The sequence below is a fragment of the Hemiscyllium ocellatum genome, chromosome 5, assembly GCF_020745735.1.
Source record: "Hemiscyllium ocellatum isolate sHemOce1 chromosome 5, sHemOce1.pat.X.cur, whole genome shotgun sequence".
NCBI classification, from domain to species: domain Eukaryota; kingdom Metazoa; phylum Chordata; class Chondrichthyes; order Orectolobiformes; family Hemiscylliidae; genus Hemiscyllium; species Hemiscyllium ocellatum.
In genome coordinates this window covers 100207709-100227691 of record NC_083405.1, presented here as the reverse complement: position 1 = coordinate 100227691, position 19983 = coordinate 100207709, and the positions used below count along the sequence as shown (strand labels likewise).

General features: G+C 40.0%; 1 protein-coding gene across 4 annotated transcripts in view; it reads left to right on the top strand.

The window, feature by feature from the left end:
* The window catches only part of mpp7a (MAGUK p55 scaffold protein 7a), a 419376-nt gene that overhangs the window by 312023 nt on the left and 87370 nt on the right, over positions 1-19983 (top strand). For all 4 annotated transcript variants that reach the window (XM_060825040.1, XM_060825039.1, XM_060825038.1 and 1 more), the window contains 2 exons: positions 9780-9976; positions 10450-10514. In XM_060825040.1, the coding sequence (XP_060681023.1) occupies positions 9780-9976; positions 10450-10514 (262 nt within the window). The remainder of the gene's footprint in view (positions 1-9779; positions 9977-10449; positions 10515-19983) is intronic.

The window sequence follows — 19983 nt, the reverse complement described above, 5'->3', positions numbered from 1 at the left end:
TTTTTTTTAATTAAGCAAAGAACAAATTCTGTTTAAATACTGTCTTTTACAACCTTGGAATCCCTGTTGAACAGTTCTAAAATGTTCTAATATAATTAAGTAATTGGATCTATTTAATGGGATTGTTTGAGATGTAAATATTCTGTTCTAATCTATGAGAACTGCCCCTGCTCTTCGTCCCATGGATCTTTTATGGCCCGAGCATATGTGTCTTTAGCTTAGCTTATTGTCCTAAAAACAGCATCTCAGGCAACACAATGCTTCCTCACTACTGCATTGGTGTGTACAACATGTTTTGAATCATGTCATTGTAAGGTGTTTATGTTAGAAAATTTATTAATGCAAGGCTGCCTGGCTGTTGGTGAAACCATATCCATTCTAAAAGGATTTTCAATGAAACATTTTGAGTAAGTTCATTCGCTGTTTGTTTAAAACTGTTTCGTGACTTAGTTGCATTTCTGTCTATCTAACTATAACAAGAGAGTCAAATGCAGTGATTTCTCCTTCTCCCAAATCATTTATCTGACCCCCTACCCCAAAAAAACAATCTGTTTGCATAACGCTCGTCAGTAACTTCATTCGAAGGCCGGGTGTTGGTCTTCATATGTATTGCCACCACCTTACTGAATTCCTCTATTATTAATAAATCATCCAACTGCTTATCTACTATTCAGTATAGAATAATCAAAAGTTTTCTGCCGTGGAGCTGAGGATTAACAGATCACCCGAGGTTTCATTGAAAGATATAATGAACTTGATGAGTCCAGTGGCCTACTTCTATGTCTAATGGTTCTCGCAATTTATTTGTTTTATTTAATAAATATATTCAGAAACTTTGCCTCCACAACCTTTTGTTGCAGAGAATTCCTTAGGCAAACCACCCACTGAGTGAAGAAACTTCATTGCATCTTGATCCAAAATGGCCTACGGTGTATCTTGACACCATGACCTGAACTCTCCAACTAAGGGAACAATCATCCCTTCATCCAGTCTGCCCAGCCTGTCAAGCTTTTTTATATTTCAATGAGATCTCCTCTCATTCTTCTAAACCCCAGTCAATACAGGCCTAGTCAACCTAATTTCCCCTCAGACAGCAAATATAACATTTCCAGGAATCAGTCTGGGAAACCTTTGCTGCACTCACCTGTGGCAAGTATATCTTTTCCAATTCATTTTAGCTAAAGGTCCATCACAAGCTTAATCCTGTTATTCCAGCATAAAGCATGAAACACTTGCTCTACTATTTGGTATCACAAAATTCCACATGTACCTATTCAATAAACAATTCAGTTCGGAAACTGATCAAAAATTGTTGGGAAATGAATTGGCACAAATTACTAATAACTGCACAGGTACAACTTCAACATCTGTGACAAACCTGGTTCCAAAATGGTTACTTTGGACACACTGAGCCATTTACCAAATCTAAATAAGAATTCAGAAATTTCTGAATTTGCAATTCAACAATGTGATATCAAGTTGGAAAATGTGCTAAAGGTCAATTTGAGAGTGGTAATCAGTCTGTTTTGTACATGGGAAGAGATCCTATCTGACAACAGGCCATAATATACAGGCAGACCTTTAAGCACTGTGTGCTAAATGGAGCATAAATCATGTGGCAGTCTCACCAAATTATCCCAAATCCAACAGTCTCATTCAGCAACCGACTTTCACCATTAAAGCACTTAGTGTGAAGTGCAGGATGCCAAAACTGGGTCTTCATATTTCTGTGCTACTGCTAAGCATTATACCTGTAGATATGGGCTTACTATCAACTGCAGGAATTGTATTTAAAAGGCAAGTTAAGGCAACTCTGCTAATTTATGACCTGTCCAAATTCTCAGAAATGCAGACCAGAAGATGTAGAAGCAAAAATAGGCTGTTCAGACTAAGATCTGTTTGACAAAGGGTCAGTTAGACTCAAAACGTCAGCTCTTTTCTCTCCTTACAGATGCTGCCAGACCTGCTGAGATTTTCCAGCATTTTCTCTTTAGGCTGTTCGGACCATTAGATCAGCTCCACAATTCAATGAAATCATGGCTGATTTGATAATTTGTAACTCTGTCATCTTGCCTTTTCTCTATACTAGAGGCTAAACAAGCTAGGGCTTTTCCCTGGAGCGTCGGAGGCTGAGGGGTAACCTTATAGAGATTCACAAAATTATGAGATGCATGGATAGGGTGAATAGGCAAAATCGTTTCCCTGGGATCGGGGAGTCCAGAACTAGGGGCAAAGGTTTAAGGTGAAAGGGGAAAGATATAAAAGTAACCTACAGGGCAACATTTCCACACAGAGGGTGGTATGTGTATGGAATGAGCTGCCAGAGGAAGTGGTGGAGGCTGGTACAATTGCAACATTTAAGAGGCATTTGAATTGGTATATGAATAGGAAGGGTGTGGAGGGATATGGGCCAGGTGCTGGCAGATGGGACTAGATTGGGTTGGGGTATCTGGTCGGCAGGGGCGGATTGGACTGAAGGGTCTGTTTCCATGCTGAACATCTCTATGACTACATAATTCCCTTCCTGTTTAAAAATTTATCTCAGTTTCAAATAAAGTCAATGACCCAGACTAGACAGCCCCCTGCAGTAAAGAATTCCGCAGATTCTACCTTCTGAGAGAAGAAATTCCTCCTTATCTATGCCCTGGACAAATTTCTTAACAAATAAACAGGGTAGAAGCAATGCCATTTGTTACTGGCATGTTTAATCGCATGTCACGAGTAGAATAGAAGATAAAAGCCATGCCTCCTAGCCAAGGAACCTGGTTATCTCCAAATATCCCAAGGTGTGTGATCACCTGAAAAAGTTGCAATAGCAATGCAGCAACACTGGACCGAAACCAAAGGCAACTAAGGAAATTATGCAGTGCTCCAAATGTGTGTTGAAAGTGTACAAGCACAAATACTCTCAGATAATAAAGGTGTGATGAAGGAGCAGCGCTCCAAAAGCTCGTGATTTTGAATAAACCTATTGGAGTCTAGCCTGGTGTCATGTGACTTAGTCATAGAATCATAGAGATGTACAGCTTAGAAACAGACTCTTCAGTCCTACTTGTCCATACCAACCAGATATTCTAAATTAATCTTGTCCTGTTTTCCAGCATTTGGCCTGTATCCGTCCAAACCCTTCCTGTTCATATACCCATCCAGATGACTTTTAAATGCTGTAATTGTACCAGACTCCACCATTTCCTGTGGCAGCTCATTCCATACACATAGCACCCTCTGCATGAAAAGTTGCTCCTTGGGTCCCTTTTAAATCTTTTCCCCTCACCCTAAAGACTTCTGACCTTGAAGTTTGAAAGACTCCTACCATCATCCAATACTCTTCAATAATATACAAGAGGCCAACACACATACAAGGCAAGAACAATCACGTATGAAGTCCACATCTCTGGAAGGTTATACCATCATGAGATCTGGAAAGATTGTCAAACTCCTTTAAATTGTGCAGACTCTTAGATTCTTAAAATCATAAATTTCACAGTTGTGTTTCTCTGTAAATCATTTACAGCGAACCAATCCCTGTATATTTTCACTGTTGGCATACTATCCATCTCATCTGTGCACGTCATAATCTTATGAAATTCTATCAGGTCCTCTTTTAATTTACGCTGCTCCATGAAACCTCCTCTAGTTCGTGGACTCGTAGAGCATGGAACTGGACTGTTTGGTTCAATTCTCACTTTTCCTATATATGTACCTTTCAATTGTCTTGTGTTTTTGATCGGGGAAAACATTATGGCAATACTTAGGATATTCCTGGGCTACAGTACCCAAACTCTAACTAATTTATGGTCACTATCTCCAAAATCCTCCCCTCCGGATATACAGAGGAACTTGATTATCTGAATACCAGTTATCCGAAAATCAGATTATCCGAAGGAGATCTCCAGGTCCCGATGGAAACATTACATCAAAGACGTGTTTCCAACAGTCATCGCGTCTTTTGTTTCCAGTGATTTAACAGGCACCATCTCCAAATAACTGCCTGTCCTCCCTCTCTCACCACACTTTTCCTGGAGTTCTACACAGGGGTGTACCCTAAACCCCCATTCCCCAGATAATCTCTCTAACATTGGCCTGTACGGGACAAAGGTGGAATTTGTCAAAACGTTGGAGTTAAAAATTCTATGTGGGTGGGTGTGTGTACGTACTATTTGGAGACTTAGCACACTAAGGTAGCAGCAGCAGTCTTGTTGGTGTCCGGTCCAGCTGCCCCAGAGAGGGGTTTGGTACGTGGGCAACGGGCAGTGTTGAGAGCGGGGGAGTGGTGTTGAATGGAGTTAGGAGCGGGGGGCAGTGTTGCATGAGGTTTGGGGGGGACGGTATTGCATGGGGTTAGCGGGCGGGCTCTCGCGCACAGTGCTGCTGCGAGTCTCTGAACAAGGAACAGACTTGAAAAACTCCTAGCCCCAGAGGAAAGGCATTTAATCAATTATCCGAATGAAATAGTGCCCGGTCAGCATGTTCAGATAATCAAGGTTTCCCTGTACCTTCCACTTTCCCAGGGTCATTTCTGAATATTAGTCAAGACTGCTTCCTCCTTTGGTGGGCTTTCAATGTCCTGGCTTAAAAAAATTCTCCTGAATGCAAGTTAAGAATTTTTCTGCCTCCCTATCTTGCGCACCAAAACTATCACCGTTAATATTTGGGTATCAAATCCCTTATCAACACCGCCTTATTATTCTTCTGCTTCTCTGAAATTTAATGACATATTTGACCTTCTACCTCTCCCCACTACCCACCCATCAGCTTGTTTACCACTTTTGTGTTATTTTATTTCTACCCATACGGCATCATTAAGTGATCCTTCCAAAAGATCATTCCTCTTCACTGGTAAAATTGATCAATATTGTGATCCTAGCACCCCTTCTATCCCCACAGTCCATCTTGTTTCAAAGCCCTTGCCCAAGAACCAGAATGACACCGCAGATCCAGCAGCCATGAAGTCACTGAGCAGCAACATGCTAGATTAAGGATGTGTGTATAAGTTGCTGTGCAACTTTAATTTGTCACTTGAATCTGATTTGTGATTTTATAAACATACGCTACTTGTCAATGCAGTGCAAGAGCTTAATTCTGTATGAAAGGAAACAATGCAAAAATATGCTGGGAAATTGAGGTGGCACTTTTTTTCTCTAATCCTTTTCCTTCTATCTTGGTTGAATTCAGTGTTAAACTTTTCTCTTACTTGAACATAGCATGGGATCATCACTGGTAAGCTCTGCATTTGTTGCCCATCCTTAGCTGTTTGGGAACATGATAGTGTGCTACTTCCTTCTTGAATTGCTGCAAACCACATAGTGCAGTTAAACCATTAATGTTTGAAAGGGAATTTCAGGATTTTGACCTAGCAACAAAAAGAAGGGCAATTATAGTTATTAAGAATGATCTGTGGCTTGGAAGGTTGCATTGGACTGTTGATTTTCCAATGAGCCTACTAATCCTGTCATCCTGGGTGTTCTAGGTTCTGGGTTTGGAAGTTTCTGCTGGACAACCCTTGTTGAGTTGCTGTGCAGCTCATAGATGATACGCCCCACTGCCATAGTGTTGGTGGAAGAGGGATTATGAAGATAAAATGGCCTAAAACCTAATGCGATAGAATCAACAAATCACCTTAAGTTCCTTGCCAGTAAAACTGCAGCAGCTGAAGTCTTCAAAGGGCAAAAGAGACGAGACATAACATGATCTAATAAAGTGAAATTTCTTATTAAGATTGGACAGCTACTATTTTAAGGAACTGTGTGATGATGCCAAGCACTGGAGGGTGGTATCAGTTCAGATAAGTGAAAGTACATTTTCATGCAGGAATGCTAAGCTATTATCATACTAGATGCAGCATCATTACCAAGTAAATTGACCAACATGACCTGATCTAGATTTTCAAGAATAAATTTGAAAATAAATGTTTTGCAAATTGAATGGGCAACATAATTGTAATGGAGAGGCTCTTTTACCTAACGTGGGATAACTTAAATTAATTAGGGATGAGCCATTATTGATCAAATAACCATTTTCCAAACCACCTTTCAATTATAAAGCACAAAAAGATATTACTTGTAGAAATCGCAACGTAACTTCAATGTTTGGTTTTGTTAGGGGAGTGTGATTGATATTGGTCACCACCTCATCCGATTTATTCCAAACCTAGTGTGTCTCATTCTCTGGGATCAAGCTAACATAACTTTGATATTTTAAGGATATCTTTTTTTTGTGATGCCTTGTATTGTATTAAAGTTGAAGTTTGGATCTTCTCATAGAAATAAGAACTAGTTGTCTTTTTTTTTCAGAATATTGGGCGGCATGGTAGCTCGGTGGTTAGCACTGCTGCCTCAGCGCCAGGGACCCAGGCGACTGTCTGTGTGGAGTTTGCACATTCTCCCCATGTCTGCGTGGATTTCTTCCGGGTGCTCCAGTTTCCTCCCACAATCCAAAGATATGCAGGTTAGGTGAATTGGCCATGCTAAATTGCCCATAGTATTAGGTGCGTTAGTCAGGGGTAAAATATAGCAAAGGGAAATGGGTCTGGGTAGGTTACTCTTTGGAGGGTCAATGTGGATTTGTTGGGCTGAAGGGCCTGTTCCCAGACGGTAAAGAATCTAACCTTATATTATTTAGCTTTTTGATTTATAACTGCAGAGATAGTGGCTGCATTAGTTGTCATTTTCCAAAAATGCTTGGATTCTGATGAAGTACTAAAGGATTGGAAAACTGCTAACATGACACACCTGTTCAAAAAGGAAGGGAGGCAAAATGTGGGTAACTGTAGGTCAGTTAGCTTAACATCTATTGTTGGAAAAGTTTTAAAATCATTATTAAGGAAGTAATAGCAGCATTTTTGGAAAATCCCAATCTGATTAAGCATAGTTTGCATAATGTCATGAAAGCGTCTGACAAATTTACTGGAGTTTTTTGAGGGGAGCCAGCAGACATGTTGGAGTTGTACTTTCAAAAGGCATTAATCAAAATACCTTACAAAAAGTTAAGTCATAAAATAAAAGCCCATAATGTTGAGGGTAGTATATTGGCATTGACAAAGAATTGGCTCATAGTCAGGAAGGAGCGAATGGGGATAACAGGTTCTTTTTCAAGTTGGCAACCATGACCAGTGTGGCTCCACAAGGATCAGTGCTGGCAACTGTTTACAATATATATAAATGACTTGGAGGAAGGAAATGAAAGTATTCTAGCCAAATTTGCAGACAACACAAAGATAGGTGAAAATGCAGGCTGTGAGGGGGATGGAAACCATTTACAGAGAAATATTGATCTGTTAAATAAGTGGCAAAAAAGTTTGTAAATGGAGTACAATGTGGGAAAATATAAGGTTCATTTTGGCAGAGAGAGTAAAAGAACAGAGGAGTGTTTAAATGGAGAAAAACTGTAGAAAGCTGTGACACAAAGGGACCTGTGCAAAAAACGCAGAAAGCTAGCACATGGGTAGGGATATCTGGTCGGCATGGATGGGTTGGACCAAATGGTCTGTTTCTGTGCTGTACATCTCTATGACTCTATGTATAGCAGGTAATCAAGAAGACTAATAGAGTCTTAGCCCTTATTTCATGTGAGTTGGAGTATAAGAGTAGGGAAGTCTGACTATAACTGAAAAATGTGCTGGTGAAACTATATCTGGACAGCTGAGCGGTTTTGGTCCCATTGTTTAAGAAATGATATGGATATTATTTCATTGGAGGCAATTCAGAGTTGTTTTGGGACTGTACATTAAAATTTAGAAGAATCATTGAAACATATAGAATTCTTCAGGGCTTGATAGGGTAAAGGCTGAAAGGATGTATCCTCTCATGCGACATTCTAGAACCAGAGGGCACAGTCTCAGGATAAGGGGAGGGATTTCTTCTCTAGAGTTGAGTCTTTGCCACTGTTTGCCTCAGAGAACTACGGGGTTAGAATCCTTGTGTATATTTAAGGCTGAGATGGATAGATTATTGACCATAGAACCAGAAAAGTTTACAGTACAGAAAGGAACTATCATGCCTGTACTAGCAGTACTAGAAAGTGAGGACTGTGCATGCTGGAGATCTGAGTCAAAAAGTGTGGTGCTGGAAAAGCAGCCGAGGAGCAGGAGAATTGACATTTCATGCATAATGATGAATCAGGAATAATGAAGAGCTTACGCTCAAAACATCGTCTCCCATGCCTCTACTAGCAGTTAGAAGCCCAGGATTAAGGGGAAAGTGCAGGATGGTGGATGTGAGGAATGTTAAATCAGCATGATCCTACTGAATGACGGGACAGGTTCAAATAGCTGAATATGGCACTTGTATGACATGCCACTTAAATGCCCAAGCTTGAGACTTGTTCAGGTCTTGTTGTGTAAGAACAAAGATTAAATCAGCCTCTGAGGAACTGTGAAGGATGAGCTCTGCAACAGAAATCTCCACTTTTCCCTATGTTGGATCTGTCACCAGAGAGTGTGTGGGAAGGCTATTCAATTGGAGAAGCATTGCTCGAGTCCATTCCCGTCCTTAATTGTCTCGACATTGTTCTTCCAGCAGAATTTGTTAAAAAGTGTTTGGGAAAGGGAGCTGTGTTTACTGTTCCTGTCCTTGACTCAGGAATATTGATTTAGTTATTCTGGCCCTGTTAAAGATTCCTGAATGAGATCAGCTAATTCAGCGCACAGTGGGATCTGAGTCTTGGGACATTTTCAGTTTGTGTCCATCAGCTATTCATTGATTAGGCTCATGATAAATTATGGGGAATTATTTCAAGGATGTGTAAGAAATTGTATTATTCTTGGATTTAATAAAATGCATCCAAAATCAGTGACAGAATAAGTTCTTTGGAGTTTTGAGGTAAATCAATCTGGGGGCAACCATAATTGGGAGAAAAAAACTATATGATAGCAAAAAGTTGCTCCTGTTTCCAATGATCTCCAGTGAGCATGTGCAGGAAACAGGCTATTAACGGCACCACTGTCATATGCTTGAATGCCAATTTGATTGATTGCAGGACCCTGTTTATAAATTGTTTGGCACATGTCAGTGTAATCTTAAATTGGAATGTAGCCATTTTTGAATAAAGTTTACATGTTTGAGGAGAATGGAAGCGTATAGTGAGTGAAAAAGGAACTAGAAAAATAGATTGATAGAACTAAATTGTTGAAGGACAATTGCTAATTCTCATATTTCTTTCTGACCATAATAGGCCATTGATAAACAATGATGTACACATTTGTTATATGCTGGCTGTGAGCATGTTTATTGTTCTTTAGAATAATCATTGGCTTTCTGAATAAAGAGAATCAACCACAGCTAATGCATTTGGCAGTGCTTTCTTGAGCATGTAAAATGAAGATTAACTTTTCAAATACTGAGCATGGTTTATATCTTTATTCTCCTGAAACATTTCCTTTGCAGATTTTTTGAGTTATTAGTGGGTGCGTGTCACTGAAAAGACCAGCATTTAATGCCTATTCCTAGTTGCCCTTAGACGGTGGTGGTGAACTGCTTTCCAGAACTTCTACAGTGCATGTGGTCATATGCATTCATAAGTCTGAGCTGTGAACAAAGTTTACTTGCCCAGCTTTTAATAGATTTGTGATTTCTTTGACACTTGATTGTTGGGGAAACTGATGTGGTTATGGTAATATGAAATTATCTTTCTTCTTTACTGTTCCTTCTCAGTTGAGCTGCTTCATTCCAATTTGGAGTACATGCACAGTAATATCAGATACAAGTTACTTTTAGTGGATGAGATATGATAGCCATGTTAGATGTAAAATGAATAAATGTGACTTTTGTTTTCTTTGCCAGATGTTTGTCAGGACTTTATTTGATTATGACCCTAATGAGGATAAAGCAATTCCATGTAAAGAAGCTGGGCTCTCTTTCAAGAAGGGAGATATCCTTCAGATCGTCAGCCAGGATGATGCAACCTGGTGGCAAGCCAAACGCGAATGTGATGCCAATCTGAGAGCAGGACTAATTCCTTCAAAGCAGTTCCAGGAGAGGTAACCACCAAATACAAAGTATAACAATCTTCTTGAGCAGACTTTGAGTAAAAATTTTTAACAACTAGGTATTTTATAAACCTATGTTTTCTGATTTTATTAATCTGAAAGCAGACTCTTTGCGTAGATTATAAATAGCTAGAAAAACTCGATGCCAAAATAGTTTGGATTTCCTCATATCGGGCTGAAGTAGTTGACAGTAAGTGATACCATCAGTGGCATTCTAGTTTGGAATAAGATGGTGGAAAACAGTTTAAAGTGCAATACAGAGCTGAGATTTAACAGTTTCCTGGCTCCACTTACTAAAATTTGAAAGCTCAAGGATTTGTTTTGTCTACAGTAAAATGAAATGCATTGTTTTGCTTTGCAATATTTTACAAGATAAACTGATGCCATAACAATTTTCTTAAGATTTTTGTGCCTCCATCAAGCTTTGTCCAGCGTTAACACTTTTTGTAATGACCACCTTGCAGGAGATTTGCACTTCGAAGGCCTATAGCATTTGTTCAGCCACAAAGGAATTCCAATCGACGATCATGTAAGTCAGTATATTCTGTAATTTTAAGAAAAAAATTGTGTTTTCATGTAGTTCGTAAATGAAGAACCCAAGATTCCATCTAAGAACTTCACTCAGTTTTATTTCTCTTTTTCAAAAATGCAATTGCATGAGTTGGAAATCTGAAATAAAAAGAGAAGTGATTGAAATACTCAGCAGGTCAAGCAGATCTCTTAAGAAAGAGTCAAAGTTTCATGTCAAAAGGTTTTCATCAAGTTTGGTTCACCATTTCTGTACCATGCAACTTAGATGATATAGAATTTGGTCTAGGTATCCTGTTTGATGCCCCTGCTGGATTTGATGGAGGTATTACGTTTTAGTCAGGATGAAAATGTTGGGCAGTGGCTGTTCTGAGAATAATGAAGCTCCTCAACTGAGTCAAAAGCTTTTTCAAATGGTAGACAAAACTGAGAGTCATCCAATTTGAAGTTATTTACCCAACCAATCTCTTTTGGTTGTTTCTTCATTTGCAGTGTTTAGAAAAATCCTAAGTGTATTCTTATTATAATTTTACATGATCTCATCAAGTGTGGTGCTGGAAAAGCACAGCAGGTCAGGCAGAATCTGAGGAGCAGGAGATGTTTCGAGCATAGGCCCTCCACCAGGAAGGGCTCATCTGTGGAGAGAGTTCTTAAGAAAGGTCACAGGATCTGAAACATTAACTCTGATTTCTCTGCACAGATGCTGCCAAACCTGTTGAGTTTTTCCAGCAATTTCTGCTTTTGTTTCTGGTACTCGACACTATTGGATAGAATACTTTTGCGTGGCTTGAAGAATTAGGCAACTTGATTTTAGCATGATGCGTTGCCTTTAAGTGTTTGGTTTTAAGGAGCTGGACTGCCATGTCTGAAGTATGCATTATCTATGAATGAATTAAAAACAGCTTTCTGTACCTTTGGCTGCACCAGACATCTTTGGCTATTATTATAGCACTAGCCATGACTTGTAAACTGACATTGCAAGGTTCTCTACATCTTGGATAGCTTTAAGTATTTCTTTTTCATTTTGATTCAACTTTTGATTTGTGGAATTGAGACCACATGAACAGGAGGAAGTTTTTAACTGCATCCAAATGTTGTTCATTTGAACAAGATGTAACCTAGTTTAACTGGCAAGTTTTGTCTCTCAACTGGGGTACCACATTCAGTTGTATTTGAACTTGAACAAAGACAAAAGAAGGAATGCATTGTTAATGTCACCAATTTTGAAAAGGCTAAAAGTTTAAAAATAATCTAAACCATGTATTTGCAAGCAATTTTACCTTCTGCAGTAATGAACTTTATCAATAGTGACAACTTCTTGCAGAGATTTCTCTACATCAGCTTACCTAATGTACTTGAGTACTTTAAACCTACAAATAATATAAAAATGAGTGGTTTTGTTGCACTTTGTATAAATCAAGTTGATAAAATTCAGACTGTTAGTATAGAGTAAGAAATTAGTGTTCCAGAATTGTACACTTTTAATGACAGAATTTTTGAGCAAGATGTTGTTTACAGGAACAGCTATAGTTATTAATAAAATATAGATGATGTGAACAGATCAAAGGAGAAAATTACATGGCCTAGAATGTAAAGAAAAATTCTGGTAACAAGATAATGTGATAGTCTTTCTGCTTTTGGGAGGGCGCACTGCAGAAAGAGTGCCCAAAATAAGCTTGAGATATCTTTGGTTGGGTTGCAGTTCATGTTTACAATGGAGTATATTTGCGTAATCAGCTAATAAATGTCTTTCGTAATTGATAGAATGTAATTGTTTCTTTTCTCCAATTAAATCAAAATTACCCCTTGATGATTTTAATAATGGTTACGTGGTGCACTTTTGGGAACACAGATAAAATTGGGTTGTGGATGTATCTCAGGATTTTGCTAAGAGTCCTACTCATCAGACCATAAGATTTAGGAGCAGAATTAGGCCATTCAGCCCATCGAGTCTGCTCCACTAATATGTTTCTCAACCTCATTCTCTTACCTTCTCCCTGTAACTTTTGATCCCCTTACAAATCAAGAACCTATCCATCTCTGTCTTCAATGCACTGAATGGCTTAGCCTCCACAGACTTCTCTCTCAATGAATTCCACAGATTAACCATCCTCTGACTCAAGAAATTCCTCATGTTAATTCTAAAGCGTCATCCCTTCACTCTAAGGCTGTGCCTTTTGGATCCTAGTCTCTCTCACTAGTGGAAGCATCGTGTACATGACCACTCTATCCAGGCCTCTCAGTATTCTGTAAGTTTAAATCAGATTGCCCACTCATTCTTCTTATCTCTATTGATTACAAACCCAGAGTCCTCAACTGCTCCTCATATGACAAGCCCTTCACCTCCAGAATCACTCCTGTAAACCTGTTCTGGACCCATATGCTTGCCACCTATTCTGTATGTCCCTGTGGTTCAATTAACAATATTCTTACCTCTAAATTGCAAGGTTACAGATTACAAATCCCATTTCAGGGCTTGAACACAAAAAGCCAAGACCACTGAGGTGCTGTCTTTGGAAAATAAATGATGCCCTATCTTCTTGCTTGGTTGGATGCAAAGGATCCAACAGATCCAAAAGATTATAGCTCATAAAGCAGTATAAAACAAATCATGAAAAGCACAACCCTAAGTCAATTTGGACAGAACACATCTTGTTTAGAACTCCCCAATCTCTTGTGTTAGTTTGGCTCAGGCAGTCCAGATTGTAATGATACTACTAGCATGAAAGACCAGAAACTCTATCCCAGTATTCAGATGGGAAACTTGAGATATTTATCCGAACACTAAACTTCTTTTTTTTTGAAGGAGAAACTTTTTTTGTGTGTAGTAAAGCTAATGCCTTGAGCTTTTAAAATGATAATATCAGCTTGAAAACAACTTGTCTGGTTCATTAATGTATGTGAAGATAAAAGTTTTTTGCATTCCAAAGCATGCTTTGAATCTCAAAGTTTTTGATTTGATGTGTTGTAAGGGTAGAATGTGAATTATCAAAAGCTGTTCTTTTAAAAAAAAGGGTATGGAAATCTCATATCTGTTTTAAAAATTTGTAATTCAAGAATGTTGAATACTCTTAAGACAAAATGTTCTCTACAATCATTTTGTTTGTATAGGTGGAGGTGTGCACCAAAATGAAACAAGATTAGTATGCTCTTACATTGTTGATAGTGATAAAAAGGCAAAACCTCTTTTCTTTCTCCCCTCCCTTTTTGTTGGCTTTTCTAAGATGAGGAAACTCTTGAGAGTGGTAGGTGCTGCCTATTTTATTTTTTAAAAAATTACAGTAATTTTAATCATTTTACTTCTAACCATTTTAATTTTGTACTTTTTGACTTTTTTTCTGCTTCTCAGAGGAATTTGAAGGTATTTGTACATGTATTTGATTCCAAATAATGCAGAAAATTTTTCATGAAATAATTAAACTCTAATTTTAGCAATTGCTAATTTATTAATTTTTGCATTTTCTAGATAAAGGACCAATTGATAATAAAATATGCATACAAGATGGATGTTTCAATATTGTGCTTTCTACATACCAGTCTATAAATTTATAGTTCAGTGCATTTGACTTATTTGCTTTTATTTGCTGTTTATTGCCTTTTAACATTTTGAACAAATTCTGTTCTTAGTGAAATAATATTCCATTGATTTTCTATTGAAAATAAATGGTGAAGCAGAAAGTCAAAGGTCACATTGATACACAAATGTCTGTCTTTGGAATTTTGGAACATATGACAAACAATTTCATTCAATGCTGTACCTTTAAGAAAAAGCGCTTCAGGCTTTGTGATGTGGATCTTAATTTAAGTAATATTCCTACAAGATAAGTCTACCTACACACATCTGATTAATGTTCAAGAATGTTGTTGAATAGAGCGTAAGAATAAAACTGAAATTATTGACTACTGAAACATTGAATCATGGGTATAAAATTAACTGTGTAGAATTTGAAGCTTGCCAGATGTCCTTTGCTCTGATCCTAGCTTTGCCAAGATGGAAAGACTGTAAAATGAGATAGTGGGTTTCATCAAAAATAAGTTTGAACAGAGTTGAACTCTTCAGAGTTTGAAAGGTTTGTGTTCGAGCAAGGATCAGATTGTGAAATATTAGTATAGGTTATTGAAAACCAGGATCAACAAATACGTGGAAGTAAATTCTGCATGCTCTTTCATTTATTGAATGAGGTCTAAGTGCGTACTTATATTGACTATACGTACTGATATTTGATGGCTGTCTGATAATGAAGAAATTTCAGCTGAACATACTCTCGGGAGGAGAATATCATTTTACCCAACACCTTGACTTAATAGCATTAAAGACGTAAGACTTCTCTTGAAAAGGAAAGAAAACCTATCAATAATATGTACTATCTATACTTTTTTATGCATTGTTTTGCAGCTGAATGCACGTTCAAATCAGTTTAATGTTTAGTATACCTCCAAAATCTAATGACAGAACTGTGTGCACACATAGTTTTGTAGTTGTTAGTGTCATCCTAAAGGACTGATGTGTTATGCGTAGTTACAAAATATCCTAATGGCATTGTATTGTTCAGGAACAATAGAAATGTAGAGATTTATAGCACAAGAAATGAAATCTAAAATTAATTACTCTGCCACCTTTACTGTCATAATCATTGTTGCTCTACTTCAAATATTTATCCGCCGTTTTTCTTAAAAAGATGCAGTGATCTATTTTTCAAATCCTGCCTGACACAGCACTTTTTTTTTGTTGATAGGATGTGACTGTCACCTCTTGGTCCAGCATTGATTGCCCATCCCTAATTGCAGTTGAACTAAGTAGCCTGCTAGACCATGTGAGGGGACAGTTAAGAGTCAACCACATTTCAGTGGATATGGATTTGCATCAAAGCCAAATTATGTAATGATGGTTGATTTGCTTCCTTAAAAGACAACAGTGAATGACAATTAGTGCCAGTTTTGTGGTGATGATCACTGAAACTAATTTTCAATTCCAAAGTTATTAATTGAATGTGAACCCATGTATCTGTTTGAACCTGGCCCTTTGGATCACTAATCCAATACCTTTATCACAGTGTGTTCCACCAAGCTATGGCATAAAAATGTATTTTCTCCTTGCTGCCTAATCACCATTTAAATCAATCACTTATCACTGATAACCCAGCCAGATGAAGTTGCTTTGAGGATAAATAGGATATAAACTTTTTGAATAGAAGTTTATTTCATTTGAACATAAATTCCGTTTAAGTGGAAATAGTACCAGTATTTCAGGTTCCTTTTCATAATTGTAATTTATTATCCAGATGAATCACCCTAGTGAATCTACATTTTTAATATATTTCTTATAAAGTAGCAACTCGAACTACACAATGCATTATATTTGTGGCTTAACCATTACATTGTACAGATTCATTATTTCCTCTTTCCTCTAGTAGCTTATGCTTCTGATTAGAAAATGAAAAATATCACTCATCATCCTATGACTTTCATCTAGCTGCATTTAGACTTTCAGAAGTTTGTGTATCATAATCTCAAGGTCTCTGGATTCATTCAGCATCCTTCAGGATCAGTCCATGTATGTTTTATTCCCATGCCTTGTTCTGCGTTTGTGTGCAACAGTTTGTGTACAGCTTGTACAAAAGCAACAACATGTCTGGTTGAAGAATCCCTGCTGACACACAGAGGACCAAATTCAAGGATAAATAGGAAAAACAGGAGTTGGCTCACTATTTGGTCCGAATTTTTATGGGAAGTCAATGAGACCTTGGGCAGGATGTTATCAGTGACGACTAGTTGAGAAACTGCCAACCACACTGTTGTCCATTTGACAGGAATGTGCCTTTTTTTATTCATTCATGGGATAAAGGCACCACCCATCCCTAATTGCTCAGAGGGCAGTTCAGAGTCAGCCATATTACTATGAATCTGAAACCATATGGGAGGAAAAAGTCAGGTCTGCAGATGCTGGAGATTAGAGCTGAAAATGTGTTGCTGGTTAAAGCGCAGCAGGTCAGGCAGCATCCAAGGACCAGGAACTTCGACATTTCTGGCATAAGCCCTTCATCAGGAATGAGGAAAGTGTGTCCCGGGACACACTTTCCTCATTCCTGATGAAGGGCTTATGCCCGAAACGTCGAATTTCCTGTTCCTTGGATGCTGCCTGACCTGCTACGCTTTAACCAGCAACACATTTTCAGCTCTGAAATCATATGGTAAAGATGGCAGTAGTTTCCTTCTCTAAAGCCTGTTAGTGAACCAGATGGATTTTTCCTGATAATCGATAGTGGATTCATGTCATCAATTAAACTCTTAATTCTAGATTTTTTTAAATTTTGATTTCCAATTCCACCATCTGCTGTGGCAGGATTCAAGCTTGGGTCCCCAGAGCAATTACCTGGGTCTCTGGATCACCAGTCCAGTAATAATACTACCAGACTGTCATCTCTCTCCACCTCTCAGAGGAGCCTGAGGATCAGCAGTTATGGAGGTTTAATTGGCTATCCATTTCCAGTCAATAAGCAGCCATGCACAACTGCTCCCTCTCTGAGGAATATCCCATGGCTGCAGAAAGACATCTGGTGTTCTCTGATGTCTTGTTCCACCATTTTACAAGGCTTCCCAACTCCAAGCCCTTTTCTTAGATAGTTGGTAAAATAAGTTTCATGTTAATTCATATACAGAAAGCAAAGTGAATAGAGAAAAATAGATGGGATGAAGGGAGTCAGTGCGAGGAAAAAGACTGACAAAAAATTCTTTTAAAGTTTTGAATCTCCAGAATAAAATAATTTCTGAAGAAGATTCCCATATGTACAAAAGTAAATTTTCAGTGCTGAAGAGGTTGATTAAAATCAATTCAACTTGAATGGACAAGTTCTAGCTTTTCCTGGAATGTTTACTTTATATCTAATGGATAAATACCATAACTAATGGCAAATATCTTCTCAAGGAAATGTTATGTTTAACCGCCTCAACCTGTCCACTCCTCTCACCCACTCCAACCTCTCACCCTCGGAACGTGCAGCCCTCCACTCTCTCCGCTCCAACCCCAACTTCACTATCAAACAGGCAGACAAGGGAGGCGCACTAGTAGTTTGGCACCACCGACCTTTACACTGCTGAGGCTAAGCGCCAGCACGCGGACACCTCCTCCTACTGCCCCCTTGACCATGACCCCACCTCCCACCACAAACCATCATCTCCCAGACATCCATAAGCTCATCACCTCAGGGGATCTCCCATCCACCGCCTCCAACCTCATAGTCCCACAACCCCGCACCGCCCGTTTCTACCTCCTGCCCAAAATCCACAAACCTGATTGCCCCGGCCGACCCATTGTCTCAGCCTGCTCCTGCCCCACCGAACTCATCTCCGCGTACTTCGACACGGTCCTGTCCCCCTTAGTCCAAGAACTCCCCACCTACCTTCAGGACACCACACACGCCCTCCACCACCTCCATGATTTTCGCTTCCCTGGTCCCCAACGCCTTATCTTCACCATGGACATCAGTCCCTATACACCTCCATCCCCCATCAAAGCCCTCCGCTTCTTCCTTTCCCGCCGTACCAACCAGTATCCTTCCACTGACACCCTCCAACTGACTGAACTGGTCCTCACCCTGAACAACTTCACTTTCCAATCCTCCCACTTCCTCCAAACCAAAGGAGTAGCCATGGGCACCCGCATGGGCCCCAGCTGTGCCTGCTCATCATAGGATATGTGGAACAGTCCATCTTCCGCAGCTACACTGGCACCACCCCACACCTTTTCCTCTGTTACATCGATGATTGTATCGGCACTGCCTCGTGCTCCCACGAGGAGGTTGAACAGTTCATCCACTTTACCAACACCTTCCACCCCAACCTCAAATTTACCTGGACCGTCTCAGACTCCTCCCTCCCCTTCCTAGACCTTTCCATTTCTATCTCGGGCGACCAAATCAACACGGACATCTACTATAAACCGACCCACTCCCACAGCTCTCTGTAAAAACGCCATCCCATATTCCCAATTCCTTCGTCTCCGCCGCATCTGCTCCCAGGAGGACCAATTCCAATAGCGTACAACCCAGATGGCCTCCTTCTTCAAAGACCGCAATTTCCCCCCAGACGTGATCGACGATGCCCTCCACCGTATCTCCTCCACTTCCCACTCCTCCGCCCTTGAGCCTCGCCACCAGGACAGAACCCCACTGGTCCTCTCCTACCACCCCACCAACCTCCATATACATCGTATCATCCGTCGTCATTTCCGCCACCTCCAAACGGACCCCACCACCAGGGATATATTTCCCTCCCCTATCAGCATTCCGAAAAGACCACTCCCTCTGTGACTCCCTTGTCAGGATCACACCCCCCACCAACCCAACCTTCACTCATGGCACCGTCCTCTGCAACCGCAAGAAATGCAAAACTTGCGCCCACACCTCCTCCCTCACTTCCCTCCAAGGCCCCTAGGGATCCTTCCATATCCGCCACAAATTCACCTGCACCTCCACACACATCATTTCTGCATCCGCTGCATCCGATGTGGCCTCTTCTATGTTGGGGAGACAGGCCGCCTACTTGCAGAACGTTTCAGAGAATACCTCTGGGACACCCGGACCAACCACCCCGTGGCTCAACACTTCAACTCCCCCTCCCACTCCACCAAGGACATGCAGGTCCTTGGACTCCTCCATCGTCAGACCATAGCAACACGACAGCTGGAGGTAGAGTGCTTCATCTTCCGGCTAGGAACCCTCCAACCACAAGGGATGAAGTCAGATTTCTCCGGTTTCCTCTGTGCCCCCCCTCCCCCCACCTTGTCTCAGTCAAATCCCTCAAACTCCGCACCGCCTTCCTAACCTGCAATCTTCTTCCTGACCTCTCCGCCCCCACTCCCACTCCGGTCTATCACCCTTAACTTGACCTCCTTCCACCTATCGCATTTCCAATGCTCCCCAAAGTCCCTCCTCCCTACCTTTATCTTAGCCTGCTGGACACTTCCCTCATTCCTGAAGAAGGGCTCATGCCCGAAACGTCGATTCTCCTGCTCCTTGGATGCTGCCTAACCTGCTGCGCTTTTCCAGCAACACATTTTCAGCTCTGATCTCCAGCATCTGCAGTCCTCACTTTCTCCTCGAAGGCAGGACAAGTCAACAACAGCTTCCTGATTTCTGCACCTAATCATAACTAGTGTGGATGCTAGAAGTTACACTTCATCTGTAATAGCATTGAATGTTGATTTGCCTCACATCTTATTAACACTAATTTCATGCCATGAGTAATCTGTCTTAACTAGATTGGAGCATTACTATAAGCAAGCAGGAATGCAATTTGAAACCTTCATGATCACCCACTCAGAGGTAGAAATAGTATTAATTTGATTTGTAGATGGAAGAAGTAGTAAATGCTCAGATAATTTAATTTTCTTTCATTCAATTAACTCAGTAAATCTGCAATCAGTGGAATAATGTCGTAGATGTCACAAGTTATTGGCAAGCCTCACCATG